The sequence below is a fragment of the Etheostoma spectabile genome, chromosome 19, assembly GCF_008692095.1.
Source record: "Etheostoma spectabile isolate EspeVRDwgs_2016 chromosome 19, UIUC_Espe_1.0, whole genome shotgun sequence".
Taxonomy (NCBI): domain Eukaryota; kingdom Metazoa; phylum Chordata; class Actinopteri; order Perciformes; family Percidae; genus Etheostoma; species Etheostoma spectabile.
In genome coordinates this window covers 386,675-405,827 of record NC_045751.1, presented here as the reverse complement: position 1 = coordinate 405,827, position 19,153 = coordinate 386,675, and the positions used below count along the sequence as shown (strand labels likewise).

Below are 19,153 nucleotides of genomic sequence, written 5' to 3'. Positions count from 1 at the left end.
AATAAATACAACTCACTACTTAGCTGTTTGGTCATAAAATATTTATTAGGTTTATTTGGGCATTGTACATCACTGATTATAAGCAGAGTCGTCGGTCAAAAGCCTCACTACAGTGGCTAGTGAACAGGAAGAGAACCTGACTAACATACGTGTGGAGGAGAGAATTAACTCTTTACTTCGCAGAACCACCACATGAGCAGCATCACGTTAACGGTCAACCTCGCCAAACACTATGTCCTGTGTACCTGTCAGAAGAAGAAGAAGATGAAAAAGGCTCAGTACAACGTTGTACAAAGGTCATATTTTTGTACAGCCGGATTCTTCAACAACAATAAGTTCCTTACCAATAATGGCCACCACATCAGCCAACATGTGTCCTTTGGACATTTTATCCAGACCAGCCTAGAGGGAAGAAAACATCCATTAATTCAGAATAACTGAAGAACAGCCGACACTATTCAGGGCAGATAGGCTCTTAGAAAATTGAATATTCATTAGTCATGAGATTATAGCCGGAGGTTAACTCACTAACTACTCTAATAGTTTGTTTATGCAACTTTAAAGACATTTTTAGCCTCGAAGACCAAAATTCAAATGACTACATTAAACAAAAGTTCATGTACCCATGAGCTAAGAGAGGAACAGGAAGGGAGAGAGAAAGGTGTTGGGTAAAAATGGTTCTACAGTACTTTATAAAACATACTTAATGAACTAAAAGTAGCCTTAAGGACAAGCCGTTAAATGTGCTAAATAAATGATACCCGGTGTGTTTAATATTTCAGTGTGTGGGGAAGTTTTAAGTGCGCACCAAGTGAGTGAATCCAGGAGCTTTGATCTTGCAGCGATAGGGTCTGCTGGAGCCGTCGGATACCAAATAAACACCAAACTCTCCCTGCAAGCGACACATGGAGAGACACACAAATACACTCCAGTAAGCATATTACATCACAACAAGTCCCTAAGGGCCTACAAAGGCTTCCCAGTTAATTAAGACTCAAAAAGCCTTGTGTACTGAGGATCTACAGAGAGTTGCTAGGTTCAAATCTATTAGGGCAACTACAGGTTGTTCTACTAATGCGGCGAGTCAGAGCAAAATAGCCAAAAGGCCAGTTTATACAGAAATATGATGCACGTTGTGAGCGGTCTCACCTTGGGTGCCTCCACAGCTGTGTATGTGGCCCCGGGGGGGACCTGGTAGCCCTCTGTGTACAGTTTAAAGTGGTGGATCAGAGACTCCATGGACGTCTAGGACAAGGAGCACATTAAACATGTCATCTCAGCAGCTGTTTTGAAAATGACACAACAAACGTTAGAGGGAGTTCCATCTGCTCATGTTGATTGAAATGTAAAAAGGGCAACACTGAATGTTCCAACACTGTAATCTCAAGCCTTGAGGGGCAGCCAAATTTAAGTGCACTTCACAGCAAAATGGCCTAATTCTGCAAAGAGAGTAGTGTGAAGACAAATTCGTAACAGCACAGAAATGTAATCAACACACAAAAATGATAAAGCACAGGGGGCAATCCAGAAAGGAAAAAAAAGGTGCAACATTTTCAAGGTTTGATGGCCTGCAGGTGGAATCAAACAACCTCACAGAGGGAGCTGTGGGGGAGGGGGGGGGGGGTGTCCCACTCTCAACTCACCTTCATCTCAGACCTCTTGGGCGGGGCAATCTTGGCATCATCCACCTTAATCTCTCCTTCTGGCATCTTGTTGAGTGCCTGGTGCATGATCCTCAGGGACTGCCTCATCTCCTCCACTCTGCACAGATACCTGACCACACACACACACACAAATACACACACAAACACTTATAAGAGCTGCACGCTTTTGTTATATTGTCTACATTGCGTTGAGCACATGTGCGATGTTACCGCTACAACTTTTTTCCTGCTAAATAGAAAAGTAAACTTTTTAACACCGTTAAAAACTACCGGCCAAGCCTTCCCCTTTTAGGCAACGTGTGTATGTAACGTAACGTTTTTACAACGGGGTTTGTTATGGGAAGTGAGGCTCTTCCGTGTGTGTCTTTAGAAAAGGAAGGTTACTGTAAGCAGCAGCTACACACAGTAATAAACATGCTTTTCAATGGGCAGTGAACCTACAGTGGTCAGTGTTTTATGTTTGCTGCAAAGACCAAATAAATCTGAGAAATGCAACGTTATTAAGACGTTATGACTACCAGCCATAAAAATAGTGAGCCTTAAGAAGTAAGAGGTCTGTCCCAATTAATGTTACAGTTCAGAGCCGCAAAGCTGGAAACGTAACACTAATCTACAACAGAAGTCTGCGTCTAATAACATAATTTACACTGATTTAAGTGTTCTTGGATGCACAGAGTTTGTTACTAGTGCGAGACATGCAGGCTCTGCATGCACAGCCAACCACCAATCACAATCAAGGACGATCAATTTATCAAACTACCAAATCAGGCCCCGCTGGTCAACCACAACCTGAAATTTAGAGGAAGCAACATGAATGCATTATTAATGACAATGCATTGACTTTAGCCTGGATTGATAGCAGATATATATACAATGGTGTCAACCAGAGTATTGAACTGACTAATTTCTCCCTTGAAAATCCCTTCAGAAAAGTAGTCACAGGTCTCTCTTGCTTATGTATTTGTAAAGCATTGAAGTTCAAGAAAGGATGGTGTACGGATGATTCATATTAGAAAAGTTCCGTTATTATTTTTATTTTCTATGTAAATGCGCTCCCTTCCAAACTCACCCCAGTAGTTTAAATGATTTTGTTTTTCTAAATAGGACTATTAATGTAATTTAGTAAAAATTACAGTCTATTTTCATATTGCAATATATATTGCAGGAAAAAATATTGCAATGTCAGCTTTAGGGCTGAAATGCTTCCTCAAGTAACTTGAATAATTTGATTACTAAGAAACCTTGATGCAAAATGATTTTCCTCAAAGCTTCATTTAATAAATGTTAGCAACGTTGTATCGGATGATTATTACTGTCGCACACGGGGCTGACGCTGCTGGCGACCCATGCCATGAAGACAGCAGGGATGTATTAAGAGAACACTGACGGCGCAGATTACAAAATAAAGAAAGAGAGCTTGAATAGTGAGGGGGAAAGAGAAGAGACAGGCTGGAGAAAACGACAAAGTGTCCAACGTTTGGAATCACTTCAAACGTAATTAAAAGGAAAACTCTGTACAGTTTGTAAACATTGAGTCTAACGTAATCCTCCATTCCACGAAGTGGACCCGGCAAAAGTAAATCACAGAGTCACATGGACGATGAAACTACACCGAACACGACAACTTCCAAAAACGAAGACAAGAAAATGCGTAGTGGTGACCACAATAATGAGCCGACTTGTTGACTATGCCTTCGGAAAAACAGCTGACTGTTGCGCACCATTTTCTCCCACTCTCTCTCTTCACGGAGAAACAGCTGATCACCTACAAGCATAAGTGTACCAGAGCTAGGGTTGATAGGTTGAGTATAACTAATATTTACATATATGCCTACTTAGAGATCAGTCTCAGGTTGAAACTTGTAGTTTTGAAAGTTCACTTGCACAACTTAAGGTAATGTTTATGTATGTTTAATGTATGCCTTAGTTTGAGGTTGTTTTTGCATTTTAGAAAATGTTTTCTTTAAAAACAATGTAATATGGCAGTTAAATGCACTTAATGTTTTTGAGAGATGATGTTGTAATCAATACAGGAAATAAAAATGTAGCTTTTTCCAAAAATGAAATCAAACTATTGTATATTATTGCTCTTCAATAAAACAAAAGTATTTCTTATCTGATTACTTGATTTATCAATGTACAAATCGGTAGAATACTGGATTACTAAAATAATTAATAATAATTGATAGCTGCAGCCCGTCAGCCCCAGCTTGCATGCTGCACATTTGGGGAAATGAGCCCCTGACTTGACAGAAATAAGGGACAAGAACATTGAACTAAAGACACTGTTGAATAATAACTACAGCTATTTGCGTTTTTATATTAGCTATTTTTCTATTTTGTATCGTTTACCTGTCATAGCAGTCTCCTTTGCTTCCAATGGGGATGTCAAACTCCACTTCGTTATATTTATCGTAAGGCTGAGACTTTCTCAGGTCCCACTTGATGCCGGACCCTCGCAGCATCACTCCACTGGTGGAGGGGCGAGGAGAGAGGAGATAAATATCACACTCCATACACATTTCTACTAATCAAACTAACTCAAATATTTGTGCATTTCATAAACTGCAAGTGAAGGGAAGGAAAGAGGTATTTTTCATTAGTGGGTTACCTGAAGCCATAGTTCAGGGCATCCTCAGCAGAAATCACCCCGATGTCTACAGTACGATTCTTCCAGATGCGATTGTTGGTTAACATCTGCAGAGAAAAACCAACATTCCCTGATAGATCATCCATATCATGTTAAGAACTTGTGGAGATTTAAAAGATTATAGTTGTTTACCTCTTCTACTTCATCGATTCTGATGGAGAAATTCTTGCACCACTCATAGATGTCGTCCATCAGGCCAACAGGCAAATCCTGAAACACATGTAAGAACATTAGCACTTCACTGATCATAATGGATCGTTGAAGTGAACTACAGGTTACATCATCTTTGATGTTGCTCTTTGCAGCTGTTGAAATAACACAATTTTCCCCAAAGAGATCTTTATTTTGATATAAAAAAACAAACTAAAACACAGGCATTATTTAATGAGTTCCCCTACCTGATGCACACCACCAGGTCTGACGTATGCAGCGTGCATTCTGGCTCCGGACACTCGCTCATAAAACTCGAACATCTGAGAGGACACAAAAGTCGCAGTTAGGAGTAAGACTGCGCATCTAATCGGAAATAAAATCTCCAAACTCTCGTGCAACCACTATATGGTAGGCGACAGATCTAAAATGACATTTAACTCAATTTACTGTCTGCAGCTAGTTCACAAAGTCATGTCTCGTTTTTTGGGTCACAAAGGTTCTGTTTACTTCCATAGAGTTGCATGATTTTTAGTAACTTGGTAACTTCTTTTAAGGAACATTGGGGTCATGAGTGACACACTCGTGCTGTTAATTGTTTTAGGAATATTGAGCAAACATAAGACTGTTGCTAAGGAACTGTGAGAACAGAGGTATGACAACAGCACCTTCCCCAGATGAACAAAGTTTTAAAAACATCCAGGACAGAAAGATTCTGACCTTCTCTCTCTCCTCGAACATCCAGAAGAACGGGGTCATGGCACCAATGTCGAGGGCGTGCGTGGTGACGCCCATGATGTGGTTAAGGATGCGAGTCATCTCTCCATACAGAACTGCAAGCACAATACAGAACATAACCAACCAATCAAAGATGATGACTCTGTTGATAAACAAATTAATAGATAAAAAGACTTCAAAAAATATCTTAGCATCTTTAGGTTTTGGACTGATTGTTGGACAAGAAAAGCTATTTAAATATCACATTACATCCTGGTATATTTAAATTAGCATTTTTTACTACTTTTTGATATTATGTAGTCCTATGACCATTAACAGCAACTGACAGCTAATATGCTGAGTTGCAGACACACACAGGGGACCGGAGCTAATAAAAAACAATAAGTGTGTGAGTGTGAGAGTTAAGTGTAAGTGTTTTGTGTGTAATTGTAAGGCATCATTTGATTGAAATATTAAGCATTTGCAGTGTGCAGACACCTAACCATTTCCAGCCTGTACCTCTGATCCACTGTGCACGGGGTGGAGCTTGGATGTTGAGCAGCTTCTCCACAGCCAGAGAATAGGCCTGCTCGTTACACATCATGGAGACATAATCCAGACGGTCAAAGTAAGGCAGAGCCTGTAACATTAAAAGAAGAGGAAGTAAAAATTAAAGTGTACAGGGTAAGGGACTTCCAAGAATTATACATCACATGACACATAAAGGTCCTCTTCATCTTTATTCAAATCTGTTGATTTTGTCATTTTCAAATGATATGGGAGGTGCTCTTGCATCATCTACTTTTTACACAGTAATTCCAGCTCACTCTCCACAGTATGTTGTTGTGTTTAAAACAATAAAACAGGATTTTGCAATGAGCTGTGTTGCAATTTATGGTTCTGTTCTTTGAATCCACCGCAACTGCAGTTTCTCAGCCTGGTTAAAACCAAGAAGAGCACCCCTGATTCTACACTTCCTGATTTTACAACATCCAAAACATGCATACAGTATGAGTTATTGAAACCACTACCTAATAAATAAGAGTTGGAGAATACAGAAACACTATATACAGATACTGTAAGGAGTTTAGTACCTGCAAGTAGGTCTTGTACTCAATGAGCTTCTCTGTGCCACGGTGGAGCAGGCCGATGTGGGGGTCACATTTCTTGACCGACTCCCCGCTGAGCTCCAGGACCAGACGCAGCACACCGTGAGCTGCAGGATGCTGGGGACCAAAGTTGATGGTCAAGTTGGACACATCCTTCTCTGCAGGAGCATCTTTGTCTGTAAAAAGAAAAGAAAACAATATAAGGCAGGGATAATGTCAATTAAATCATTCAAAAAAATAAAACTTGGTATTGCTTCTGGGTCTGACTTTCTAATCCAATAAAGAACTAAAAAAAGCAAGAATTTGAGTTTTTTTTACAGTCAACAATTGAAACTGATCATGTTTTGTGAGGAAAAAACATTTAGACTTTCAACTATAAATGGAGGTGGCAGTAACTCAGTCTGTAGGGAGTTGGGTTGGGAACCGGAGGGTCACTGATTCAAGTCCACATACGGACCAAAGATTGCTCCTGAGCAATCTTGAGCAAGGCACCGAACCCCCAACTGCTCGGTGCGCCTTTCCAATGGCATCCATTCCATTCACTCGGACATCTCTCCATTTAGTGCATGTATAGGTCCTGAGCATGTGTGTGTAATTCAGGCCTGTATGTAATAACAACAGATTGTAATTTCCCCTTGTGGAACTAATAAAGGATACGTTAATCTTAATAAATAATAATGGATGGATAATAAATGGATAATACTTATTTGGGCCCCTTTTCTGGCACCTCAGGCCAGAACCTAAAAAGTAGATGTCCTTTGTACAATGTAGGTTTAAAAGGGAAAGTTTACCCCAAATTCTAAAATACATATTTTATTTATCATGGATTGTTTTAGTGTGAGCTGCCCAGTGTTGGGCAGCCCCAACACCATCCAATGTGATGGAACTAGATGGCAATCGACTTATGGCGTTCAAAGCGCCAGAAAAAAATTTGATTTCAGTTAGCCTAATAGCTGCTTTGATTTGCATTGAGAGATGATTTTATGGAGTAAGTTCCCCATGACAATCTCTGGGTATGGTGAAGGGTATGTGATGATGTGGGCCTATTTTAATTCCAAAGGCCAAGGGAACTTTATCAGGATGCATAGTATCCTGGATCCATGAAATAACTGTCCTCACTCTGACATTTCTCCATTAGTGCATGTATAGGACCTGAGCATGTTTTTGTAATTCAGGCCTGTGTGTAATGTGTGTAATAACAACAGAGTGTAAATTATAATTTTCCCTGGAGGGACTAATAAAGGATACATTATCAATAAAAATATGCCTGCTTCTATGGGAATTTAACATAGGGGTGTACTCGTGCCCCCTGTATTTTAAGGAAGAACATATATTTATTGAAGATACATTAATAATTCACAAAGAAAATTGGTGTCCTTAAAGGTCAGGTTTTCCCTCTTTTTTTTTAAGGAAAACATTAAGATCAATTTCCAAAACATGATTTTTCATTCCTTTTTTAGTCAACTTTAGCATGGCTGTATTCACTTATGCTAAGCACTGTACATAAACAGTTTTGGCAACATTTTACATTTGCCTTGTTCTTTAAAATAAATTAAGTCTTAAAAATAAGTAGTTAGTAGGGAACAAGCATCCTTTAAATAGTAGCTCTAACAGTGGGACTTTGTGTGTGGATGTTACCATTCCATGGGGGTGGGCTCCATTTCTCATTAATGGCAGTGGGGTACATCACTGCCCCAGCAAACTGCTCTGTCCACTCCACATCTGGCTGCCATTGTTTCTGCCTGTGAAAACATTAAAAATATTCTTTAAAATTATTCACAAGGTAAGGTTGAAGCCTTCAGTTCAGAGTCAATGCAGACAATTGAAGAGACGCAACAACAACAACAAAGCATTAGGTAGGTGTATGAGCCATGATGACAGTTGACACAAAGGTTTTAGTCTCAATTTGTTTGGCCTGTCATTTCGAAAAGGGTGCTGATCTGGGCTACACTGTGCTTGCCAACTTGACAACTGATGGGACTAATCATACTGGCTGATGAGGGAAACACAAAGATTTGGATCATGCTAGTTTAACAAAATATTTTTTTTAATGAAAATTTTTGCATCATCAATACTTGGCTACATTTTTCAGCACAAAAGTATTCGTTCATCAGTAGACCAACAGTATCCGCATGCGTCAATAGCAAACCTATATTTTCAAGTCCCCTTGACTTCGGGACTAGCTACATAGTGAACACATTTAAAAACGTCGACCATTCCAAAGACCCTTAAACTGATTTCAGTAACGGGTAACGGTTTATAAAAAGCAGGTTTACTTTACTTATGTGCCGTTTGCTTTAACGATAAAGGTCTTCATTTTTGCTACAATGGTTCCAAACTGAGAGTGTTCCACATTGTTGACGGATCTGTGGTTTAATTTGCAGCTGTATAACCCGAAACTGACTCGTTTTGTTTACAATTCTTGTCAAATATGTAATATACTTTGACCTTACACAGAGCATAAAATACGCACAACGCCTGAACCAGTGTGGTAAACACTGACACAAATTAGATAACCAGACAGCTAACCGTGACAGCTTAGGTTACGACTAGACAGCACGAAAGTTAACCCACACTGCGAGGAGGATGACATTGCGATATTCCTTAAATGCATGCGTTGTTCGGACGTTTTCCATTCAGAACAAATTCACAACTTGTATTAGGCGACGTGAATTACTTTGAGGAGAATACTCGTCTTATTTAGCATTATGCTAACATTAGCCTTTCAGTGTGCATATTTATGTGGAGCTAAAGCCAAGACGGCTGGCAATACAATGGCCACACTAAGCGTCAGGTGTTGTATTTTTGTTATCTTACCTGTTTTGCACGACAGTACAACCAGGGCTCAGCAAATTATTATTTAATATTAATTTTGTTGAAGGACGTCCTAATTTGGTAAGCGACCTCAACATCGTTGCCGCCATCTTGGCTGCTAGACTGGCCAATGACGTAAAGGATTATCTTCTTCTGTTGTTTTGGAGACGCATTAGGTGTACAACGTGTGTGTCTGCCACCTATCGGTATGATGTATTCCCATCTATTTTAAACAGTCTATGATCCCCATACATACATTAACCTACTTGTAATAGTTGCTAAAGTTTAAATGTGGAGTGTTTTTTTTTTTTCAAAATAAGTTTTGTATATCAAACAAGCAACATATATCATTATAGGTCATATTATTATCTTGATTAAAGGATGGATCACCACTTTTATCTTTAAAATAACCTGCACTCATATATGTGATATTAGTATGTATCGTTTACTATTCAGAGCCCATGCTGTGAATTTTTCATGACGAAATCAAAAAAGGTATTTTTGAAAATTATATTATTCATTTAACAAACCCTATACTGCCGTATCTTAGCATATAATTGATGTTATGCTGAATGTAGGCTCCATTCCCCCTGAAAGTTGTTAAAAATAATGAAAAATTTCAGCCCATTCGCCTAAAGACAACACACTCTTCTTCTTTATATAAAAAACAGTGCTTTTATTTATGTAATACTGTGGAAAAATAATTACATACCATTTTTAAAAAATATTGAAGATAATGAAATTAAAAAATGAGTTTGATAACGTTCGTTGTACATCTTTTAAACAGTTGTCTCTGCTACGAAGAACAGTACAATAAGATAAACATTGGATTTTTCTAAATTCAAAGACACAATAATACAGGATACAGTCCTACCAGAGGTATAAAAGTACTGTAACAGGATTGTGAGAGAAATGACATGGACATATACTGAAACACACACCCGCACACTTAGACACAGACATGCGCACACACACACACACACACACACACACACACACTGTATACACATGGACATGCATACAATAGTTGCGCGCACACTTGAGTCAGGCGGTACGTGTTTACAGTATGCTTCCCATACACACGCAGTCATTCACACATCTATACAAACACACTGTACAAATCGATGTATGTGCCAATGCCCACACACTCCTTCTTGATTTCTCTCTCTCTCTCTCTCTCTCTCTCTCTCTCTCTCTCTCTCTCTCACACACACACACACACACGCACATCCACACACTCACAGTCATACACTACTATATGTCAATATTGTGGACAAGCCTTCATTGAACCTCTCCATACACATTCTCCTCCGGCCGTTTTGGCAGACAGACGATGAGGAATGATTCAAAATGGAAATGTACGACATGTTTCCCTATAAGGCCACTCAGTTCTAAACCCAACCTCTTTGTTTTTCTCTCTGTCTGCACCAAGCTTGTAGTTGGGAACTCCGAGAAAAAGGATCCAGCCTACGAAAAATGTCTGGGAATGACTCAAGGCCCCAAGCCTGGCTTATAAAGCAACAGTCACCAATAAAAGGAGTTTCTACTGCATATACATGGTCTAAGGTGAAGAACAACATAAACACTTGGCACTAGGTTTCTTTTATACACTGATATACCCTTCTGATGTGAAAAAAACATCCTGAATTCAGGCTCTGCTGTTGGCACAACTCTTCCCCGTGTCTCAGTGGAATCACCCAGGCAAACGCCCAAGTTAAGTGGGCTCACGTTCAAACATTTGGTCCATACATACACATTACATGTTTTACATAGACAAAAATAATTCTGTAATGTTAAAAAATAGAATACAAAGCTCTAGAGTGGTGTGCAAATCAAAAGAAGACATTACACAGATATATTTAAGGGACGTCTAAGCATGAATACTGTAGATGCAGTGCAAAATGATGACAACCCCAACCCCACCCCAGCCCCAACACACTCCCAAATGCTGCCTAACAGGCATGATGGCATGTACCACTGCACAGAAGGGCATTCTGGGATATTATATATGTGCTTAATGATTGTTGAATAAGACAACCAGCAAAAAAAATAATTAAAAAATGGTGGCCTTCCATTGGATGAGGTTTTTCGCCATCAGCGTGTACCATATTTGACAGTCAGTCTATTTTGCCTAAAGACGTTCTCTCTCATCATTTACAAAGTCAGTTAATAGCAAAAGCTATAGGGCTCCAAAGATCTGTGATCTTGCGTCCTCTCTCTGGTTCTTACTCTCCTTCCCAGTCTTGATTGTGACTTGCGCCGTTCGCTCTTTCAGAGCTCAGATATACGAACACATCGGGAGTGAGGGAATTCAAAATTGTGTGGAATTTCCCTTCCCTGTCTCACTAAAACTCCTCTCCTCCTATCATCTCTTTTCCTCTCTCTGTTTCCCATACACTCCCTGTCTCATGGGCATGGTCTTCTGACTATGTGCATGTGTCTGTGTGATTTTTTTTCTGTAGTTCTGCAGTCTGGGTTTGTGGTACTGTGTGAAAATGTAAGTCTATGATTGTGTGTGTTTTTTTTCTCGATGTGATACTATTTATAAGATGCTTCCTCATGCTCTGCTAAGACTGTGAGGTGGTTATGCGTCTCTCTGTCTCAAACGTGAGTCTGCATCCTCTGTGTGTGTCGGCTGTGGGAGTAGTCAGAGTGTTGCGAGGTGTAAGAGAAGCGAGTGGAGCTGCCGTATTTCCCAAGTCCAGTCTCTGATCCCGAGGGAGCAGGACCCCCGGGACCCACGCCAACCCCGGATCCCACCCCGGGTCCCACCCCAGGTCCCACCCCAGGTCCCAACCCAGGTCCCAACCCAGGTCCCACCCCGGGTCCCACCCCAGATCCCACCCCGTACATTTCATAGGATGGACAGGCCTCCAGCGGGGCCAGGCTCGATGGGGCAAAACCCATGCGGTAGGTCTGGTAATGCGAGGGGTATCCATAGTTGTCGTAGGCCAGCTGGGAAGTAGAGTCCAGGAGGCTGCAGTCTCCTTGGAAGTCGCTGGCCATGGGTGCAGGGTTAGGCGGAGGCTGCTGGCTTTGGCCTGCACGGGTGAAGGTGTTGAACTGGGCGTAGCTGATGTGGGAAAGTCTGGAGGGGGGGCGGGGGTCATAGCAGGCCTGGGGGCGGCCAGGGGAGGTGAGGGGGCCAGGGGGACAAGGGGCTCCTCCGCTGGCCGTGGCTCCGGAGCCTCCAGCACTGCTGCTAATAGAAGCAGCTCCCCCTGGTGTTCCTGCAGGGGAGCGGTAGTCAGAGTAGTGCAAGGTGGAGCGGGATGCAGGACGGCCTTCATCGTGGGTGGAGGCACGCACATTGTAGTAGCCATTGGTGGGGTCCTGACGACAGGGGCAGAGACAAACAGCAAGGAACAACAACACAGAGTGAGCCTTAGGAAAAGATATAATGAGGCGGGGAAAAATCACTTTCTACATGGCAGTGTAGAAATTCTTAGGGTCAAAGGTCTCTGTGATAATAATGTTCTCTTCCTTCCTGATCCCCAGAGAGAAACTCTCTCGTAGAGGGTCAGAGGTCAGGGTGAACTTTGTGTCTCAAGCTGGTTAGAATCCAGGTCCAGATTCCTTAAGTTTGTGCTGTGAGGGCAGTTTGCTCTCTTTCTTTGTGACTCAGCTGCTTGAGATCAGAGTCTTAGTCCTTTTTTCCAAAATGTGCTGTATGCAAATCAAGTTATGGTGAACACACCAGTCCTAAAAACTTCTGATGACACCAACTGCATGAGCAAATTACATGATTTGACTGTGGGATCTAGGTAATCTAGGAATGTAGATCAGGTAATCTACCAAGATTGGCATTCTAAAGCAAGCTGGGAAATAATTTACAGTGTACTTTTAAAAGAAGGTGGATGATGCAATCTCGATCTTTCTTACTTTTTCGACCTATAAATAAATATTTCTAGGGCAAAACAAAACAACAACAAAACATACATTCTACTAGTATAAATTCTATACAATTTTCATAGCATTGCTGTCAGCCAGAAACCTTGTATCTCTATATTATTATTACAGATATAATAATATTATATTATTAAATTATATTATTTGTTTTCTGCCTGTGGGTTATACAAATATTTAAAAATTAACGAGTGTCGCCAGGTGAGATCAGTTTGTATAGCAGGTACACACATATAGTTTCACTCCTCGATGCAGCGGCCGCGAGTTTGATTCCGACTAGCGGCACTTTGCTTTGACTTTGTCTGAGGTAAATAGCTTAACACATTTTTTTCAAATTAGCCTGTGTTCATCACGGGCTGGCCAAAATAACGGTTGTGGAGATACAGTAAAAGGTTTTCAGCCGACAGCGACGATAGCATGTTTTTTTCTTTAATATTTAATACTTAATACTTTTTTTTTTTTTGACCTGGTTAACAGCACAAATTCTGATTTTTGTTTAAAGCTTTAGTGAGTTTCGCATCCGTGTTTCCCTGCATGTGGATCCCGGCCATCATGCACGCTGATCCCAGATTGTCAGGGTGAAGGAAGGCAAGATGCTTTCCCTGCTCACTACACCTACTTCCTGTCGCTCTGCCATTATTTCTGACATGATTCTGCCATCTCATTGTATCTTATGTACCCGACTTCTCCACCACCCAACTTTGTTTCACTGCTGTGGTGCTTCAGGCGGGGGGAAGAAAAACAAACCATCTGGCTGAGGCTGTTGTCGGGGTGATCTAACCATCTCCTGGGGTGGATTCATGTCTGTGTTTCTTCAAAGTGATCCAAGGCAGCACTCCAGCTAGAGGGGTGGTGTGTTTGCCCTCACAAAATATTCATGGGGTGGGGTGGGGGGGGGGGTTCAGCAGAACATTTTGGCAGCTTTACGCGTGAAAATACATTCATCACCTAAGCCCAGCCCAACGGTGTCAAAATGTATAAATGATTCATGCCAGCTGAATGGGCAGAGTACACCTAAACATCCTTCATATTTTTTAAATGTCTTTTCATTTTTCTTCTTCTTCTATTTTGTCTTTAAATCTCTTCAAGATGCATGGGACAACTTTTTAAGCAATCAGATGAGCTAGTTGCCTCACAGCTGGACTGAGAATGAAGGGGTAAAATGACCATCCAGCAATGAAAGAAAGGCAAACTGCAAAATGCATAATATATTTCTCTTAAATATCCTACTCTAATATTCTCACAGATTTTACTGCGATTACTAACACTACGTTTAAAAATCACTAGGACTTTGCACTGGTGAATTATTTTAACTCATATCATGTCCGTCATATTAGTCACAAGGCATAAGTCACATTTGCTGGCTAACAACAGTCAGATGAGCGGCGGCCATTTTGGTTATGCTTGTATTTATTGTGTAAAAGATAATAGTTACTTTATAAAAGACAAATCAATGAATTACTGAAATTATTTAACATCTGTTTAAAGGATTTAACATCAGCTGATATGTTTGAAGATAAAATGTGAGTTAAATAAAGTTTTTTTTGAAGACAACTCTACTGGGTGTATTTCATATTAAAAAAGCAGATAATAGTTACAAATTGTGGTCCAAGCACCAGTTTCTCATCCAGTTAAAGTGCTCTTATTATACTCATTTTTAGGTTCATAATTGTATTTAGAGGTTGTACCAGAATAGGTTTACATGATTTACTTTTTAAAAAACACCATATATATATATAGAATGAATATATATAATGAATATAATATAATATATATATATAAAACACAATGAAGAAAATGGAAAAAACATAAAAGCATAATATGAGCACTTTAAGATGATTTTTAGATTTTCTTTTAAAGCCAGACCTGAGCTTTCTATTTAAAATCCCTCTTGTTTTCTTCTGGCTATTTCAGATGCACTTGTGCACCTTCTAGAGCAGGGATCTCCAGCATTTCATTATCTAAGGGCTACTTTATTAAAAAAATAAAATGGCCAAGAGCTACTTGCATCACATCACCTTCATTTATTTTCATAACACACATAAGCTGAATGAAGCTACTGTCTGACAACATACAACATTGCAATACCCACATCTCATGAAAATCTTCACTTCATGCCAAGGTTCATGCCTATTTTGTACTTCTTTTAACCCACAAAGTTAGCTACATTACTGAAAATATTCCCATCAGGGGCCAAGAAAACATTACCACTGGCCCATGGCCTACAAAGTTAGCTACCTCACTTTCAATATCGTACTCATTTTGGGTCTCAGTTCAACTTCAAGACGTGACATGAGCTGTCTAGGACATAGCCACACCACCCCCGCTCCGTGGAGTGTTGTCGGGATGATTATCACAGAACCCTGGCTGAACACACTCACCAGACGGCAGATAGGAGCTAGCAGCTAGGAGCTAACAGCTAGGAGCTAGCAGCTAGCAGCTACCGGCAGGATCGAGACAGGGACCAGGGTAGGTTAATTTAAACAATGTGTGAGTTGAAAACACATCTTGTTGTCACGTAAGAGCCCTGTTTATGTTGCAAAGACATTTTAATTTCATTTTATGCCAGTTAAGAGGCAAATAGGCATTCTAAAAATTGCAGCCACAAATGCTGTTTTAGCTCAGTGGAAGGTCATACATGTTGCTGCAGCTACTCCGTGTTGCCTGCACTAATTTGGGTCGCCGTTTTTTTAATCGAAAGTACTCGCATATTATTGACAATCAAGAGTAATGTAAAAATGGCCGAAATTCTCCTTTAATGAATGAGGCTTTATTTTTAGTATAAAACTCTCAAAAAATACTATTATGGAGTATATCTGATTATTATTTCTGTCTGGCAGATACTTTCACTGAATTTTGTGGGTGACACCACCATAAAGTCTGTACATCATTGGATGAAAGTCATCACTGTGAGTCAATATGTCAGTAATGATTTGGATATTTGCAGCCCTTTGAGGTATAATTAGAACGAAACATTGCACCAATATGAACTCCACAGGACCTCTGTTTAACTTTGGCATCATTTTATAATCAATGGGATGTTGATTTTGACTTGATATTGAATATATCTGTATTTTTAACCAACTTCTGGACCTGTGATTGTAACCCTTCTCACTATTTTGTCCTTTTTGAGTCTTTCAGTAGGAAAAAGAAGAGTGAAGTTTAGATTTTGTGGACATCATCTGGTTGATGATTTGGTACAAATGAGTGTTTGATCAGCTCACCTTCAGGTCATACTCCTGCCGTGTGTCCAGGGTGTCGCTGCGGAGATCAGACTTGAGCTCTATGTCATCTTTAAAGGGCTGATTGGAAGGAGAGAAGGACACAGAGGGGAGAAACTAAACCATCAAACAACAGAACAAAACCAAAACAAACAGAAGGAGAGAAGGTGCCATAACAAAAAAAAAGAGGGAAGGAGGCAACAGAGTATGACAGGAAAAGAGAAAAATGGAATTCAAAGGGGGAAATTACAAAGGGGGAAACACAGAGTTTGTTTTTAGTCAAAAGTTAAAGTGTTTGATAAAGTCCAATAATGCTACTTGTGTGTGTGTGTGTGTGTGTGTGTGTGTGTGTGTGTGTGTGTGTGTGTTAACTCTACCACAACCGTGAAATTGTACTTTGTAACTTCTTTTGACATTTAGTTATTTATTTTGCGGCGGTTAAGTATTAATACATATACATACATGCTCTGTAACAAGATTTTCTTTTTAGATAGCTTCTTATCTGTTAGTCTATGGTTGTTGTTGTTTTTTTGCTTGTCTATGGGGTTTACTGTGTTGTGTTGTCTTTTGTTTGTTTCTTGTCTATAACACTGAAAAGCCATAAATAAATATAATAATAAATATATAATAATAAATATATCAAAATAAAAAATTAAAAAGAATAGGTACAGTGTGGTGTATAGGGAGAGGTTACTGAGTTAATCTGAGGTTTTTTACAGGCTGTGTAAACAGTGTCGGGCCCGAGCACACACATATCCCGCTGCTGCTCACCGAGTACATGGCCTTGACCATGCGCGAAGCCGTGGACACGCTGCCGGAGTCCTCCTCCAAGCTGTGGGTCTCCTTGTTTATGGTCTCCACCTTGATGTCGGGCTTACCCAGCGTGACCCCGCGCCGACCTGGAAGCAAAACAAAAGGGTGAGGTTGAATACAGCTGGACACGCGCATCTTGGCTGGTGTGTGTTTTCATGGGCTGAAGGAGCAAGCTCAGAGGCGACCTACATCCATGTGGTGGAGAGGAAGTCATAGGTGTTTGTGTTTCTTTGGTTCGATGCAAGTTATTTGGTCCAGTGACGAGCATTTAAACCATAAAAACATTAGAAAACTTCTGCCGTACATGCAGATCTTTTGGAACGGACTGAACAATAAATCAAGTTCAAATATAGATTAAAGAAAACAATACTTGAACAATACACAAAGGGGGAGAGCTGAATATAGGAATTGAAATGTAATGTAAGTGTATTGTTGTAAGTGTAAGTGTTGTATTACCTACATTTGTGTGCTGTATATGCATATCTATTGGATCTGTTTCTGTAATAATATGATATTGTGACGCGAGGGCAGGACTATATAAGCATTATGCTTCCGCCTGCTCCTTCTCAAACTCATCCTTTTTTGTTTTGTTGTGTTTTTGTCTTTATCTTTTTGTTTTTGTTTTTTTCTTTTACCACATACTGTTTGTTCGAGACAAATACAAAAGCAGATCAAATCAATCTGGTCTTTATACTGTTTGTGTTAAGCACATGGAGAGTATGACTCACTGCCTTTGCGTTGCCGGTAGAAAATCAGAACGAGGACCAGCAGAAAGATGAATAGGAGGATGGTGGAGCCCACTGTCCCACCAGCTATTATGCCCACTGGGACTTCTTCTGAAATGTGGGGGCGAGAGAGAGAGAAAAAAGAGAGAGTGAGTGTGAGAGAGAGATATTGAAATCACAATTATTTAACATGATTACTCACTGACTTTTGGAAAGATGTTGGATATATTAAATTTAAAAAAGCAGTGAAAAAGAAAAACAAATGAACAAACTTTTCCCATTTTGGTCCCCCTACAGGTTGGAAGTGTCCATTACATTACATTGTCCAGTTCATTCGAACTACAGATCCGCTACCCTATCTGGCAAATTTGCATAATGTAATGGACAATTATGCTTCCAACCTGTAGGGGAACCGAAGCGGGGACAGGGACATAGTGTTGCGTAAATACTTTTTCCGTTTTAACTTTTTTTTCTCATTCAGAGCACAAGACAAAATAAAAGTTTATTTTTTGCAAAATAGTTATTTTTCTCGATTACTCGATTAGTGTTTGTGATCGTTACAAGCCAAAATTATAATCTTGATTAAAATATTGTATTAATTGCAAAGCCCTTGAACAAACAAAATGAATAGAGAGACAACATCAGAGTATGTTACGTTGATACAGTCATCTGAGTTGCCTTCAGTTGTTACATGAGCTCAAAGCAATGATTCTCATTGAGCAACTAAGTTTTACAAACTAGGTTGGTTTCTGCTTTGATATTTTCTGGATGAAACCTCATGAAATAAAAAAATGAGTGCTGTCACTTAAATGTGCTGTTAACGGCGTTAACGCAGACCCTTTTTAACATCAATTTGTTTATCTCGAGATTAGTTCTTTTTGGCCTAGCAAACTTTGTAGTTTTTTCACATGCTGTTGCAACAACTAGTAATGTTAGAAAAACTACAACACCACATCGGATCTAGCTAGACCAGAAACAAAACAACAGGCACACCGCACACGTTTGGGCTTGCGAGCCGGCCAAAGAGTAGTAAAGTTACGTTTTGAGTGGATGGCGAGCGCAAGACGCCAAAATGTAAATGTAAATGTATTTTATTTATATAGCACCTTACATCGACCGATAGGTGAACCAAAGTGCTTCACAACAGATAAAACCACAGATTTAAAACAACAACACACTAATAACAAAGATACAATAATGAATGAGAAAAGTAAGAAAAAGATAAAAAAATAAAATCAATATAAATGTGCCATCACATTACTAGGTACCAAACGCCACTTTAAAAAGATGCGTCTTAAGTCTTGATTTAAAAAGGCCCGATAAATGGATGCCGATAAGATTCTGGATGGGAAGTTTACTTTTTAATAAATGGTTCCATTGACAA

General features: G+C 39.9%; 2 protein-coding genes across 5 annotated transcripts in view; both read right to left on the bottom strand.

Annotated features, from left to right (window-relative positions):
• Window positions 1-23: 23 nt before the first annotated feature.
• LOC116707062 (NADH dehydrogenase [ubiquinone] iron-sulfur protein 2, mitochondrial-like) lies at window positions 24-9,260 on the bottom strand. The gene is made up of 14 exons (XM_032544210.1): window positions 9,108-9,260; window positions 7,929-8,032; window positions 6,276-6,466; window positions 5,701-5,821; window positions 5,185-5,297; window positions 4,713-4,787; window positions 4,447-4,524; window positions 4,276-4,361; window positions 4,017-4,136; window positions 1,644-1,773; window positions 1,150-1,245; window positions 809-892; window positions 345-402; window positions 24-245 (listed from the first exon to the last, which is right to left on the bottom strand). The coding sequence occupies exons 1-14, from the start codon at window positions 9,212-9,214 to the stop codon at window positions 208-210; spliced, it is 1,401 nt and encodes a 466-aa protein (XP_032400101.1). The 5' UTR covers window positions 9,215-9,260; the 3' UTR covers window positions 24-207.
• A 496-nt stretch (window positions 9,261-9,756) lies between these two features.
• The window catches only part of LOC116707056 (kin of IRRE-like protein 1), a 34,602-nt gene continuing 25,205 nt past the window's right edge, over window positions 9,757-19,153 (bottom strand). Inside the window, exons 12-15 of one of the 4 annotated variants that reach the window (XM_032544198.1) lie at window positions 17,773-17,880; window positions 17,003-17,130; window positions 16,235-16,348; window positions 9,757-12,437 (exon numbers count right to left, since the gene is read on the bottom strand). In XM_032544198.1, the coding sequence (XP_032400089.1) occupies window positions 11,706-12,437; window positions 16,235-16,348; window positions 17,003-17,130; window positions 17,773-17,880 (1,082 nt within the window). In that variant the 3' untranslated portion in view covers window positions 9,757-11,705. The remainder of the gene's footprint in view (window positions 12,438-16,234; window positions 16,349-17,002; window positions 17,131-17,772; window positions 17,881-19,153) is intronic. The other 3 variants (XM_032544200.1, XM_032544199.1, XM_032544201.1) reach the window with 3 other exon arrangements.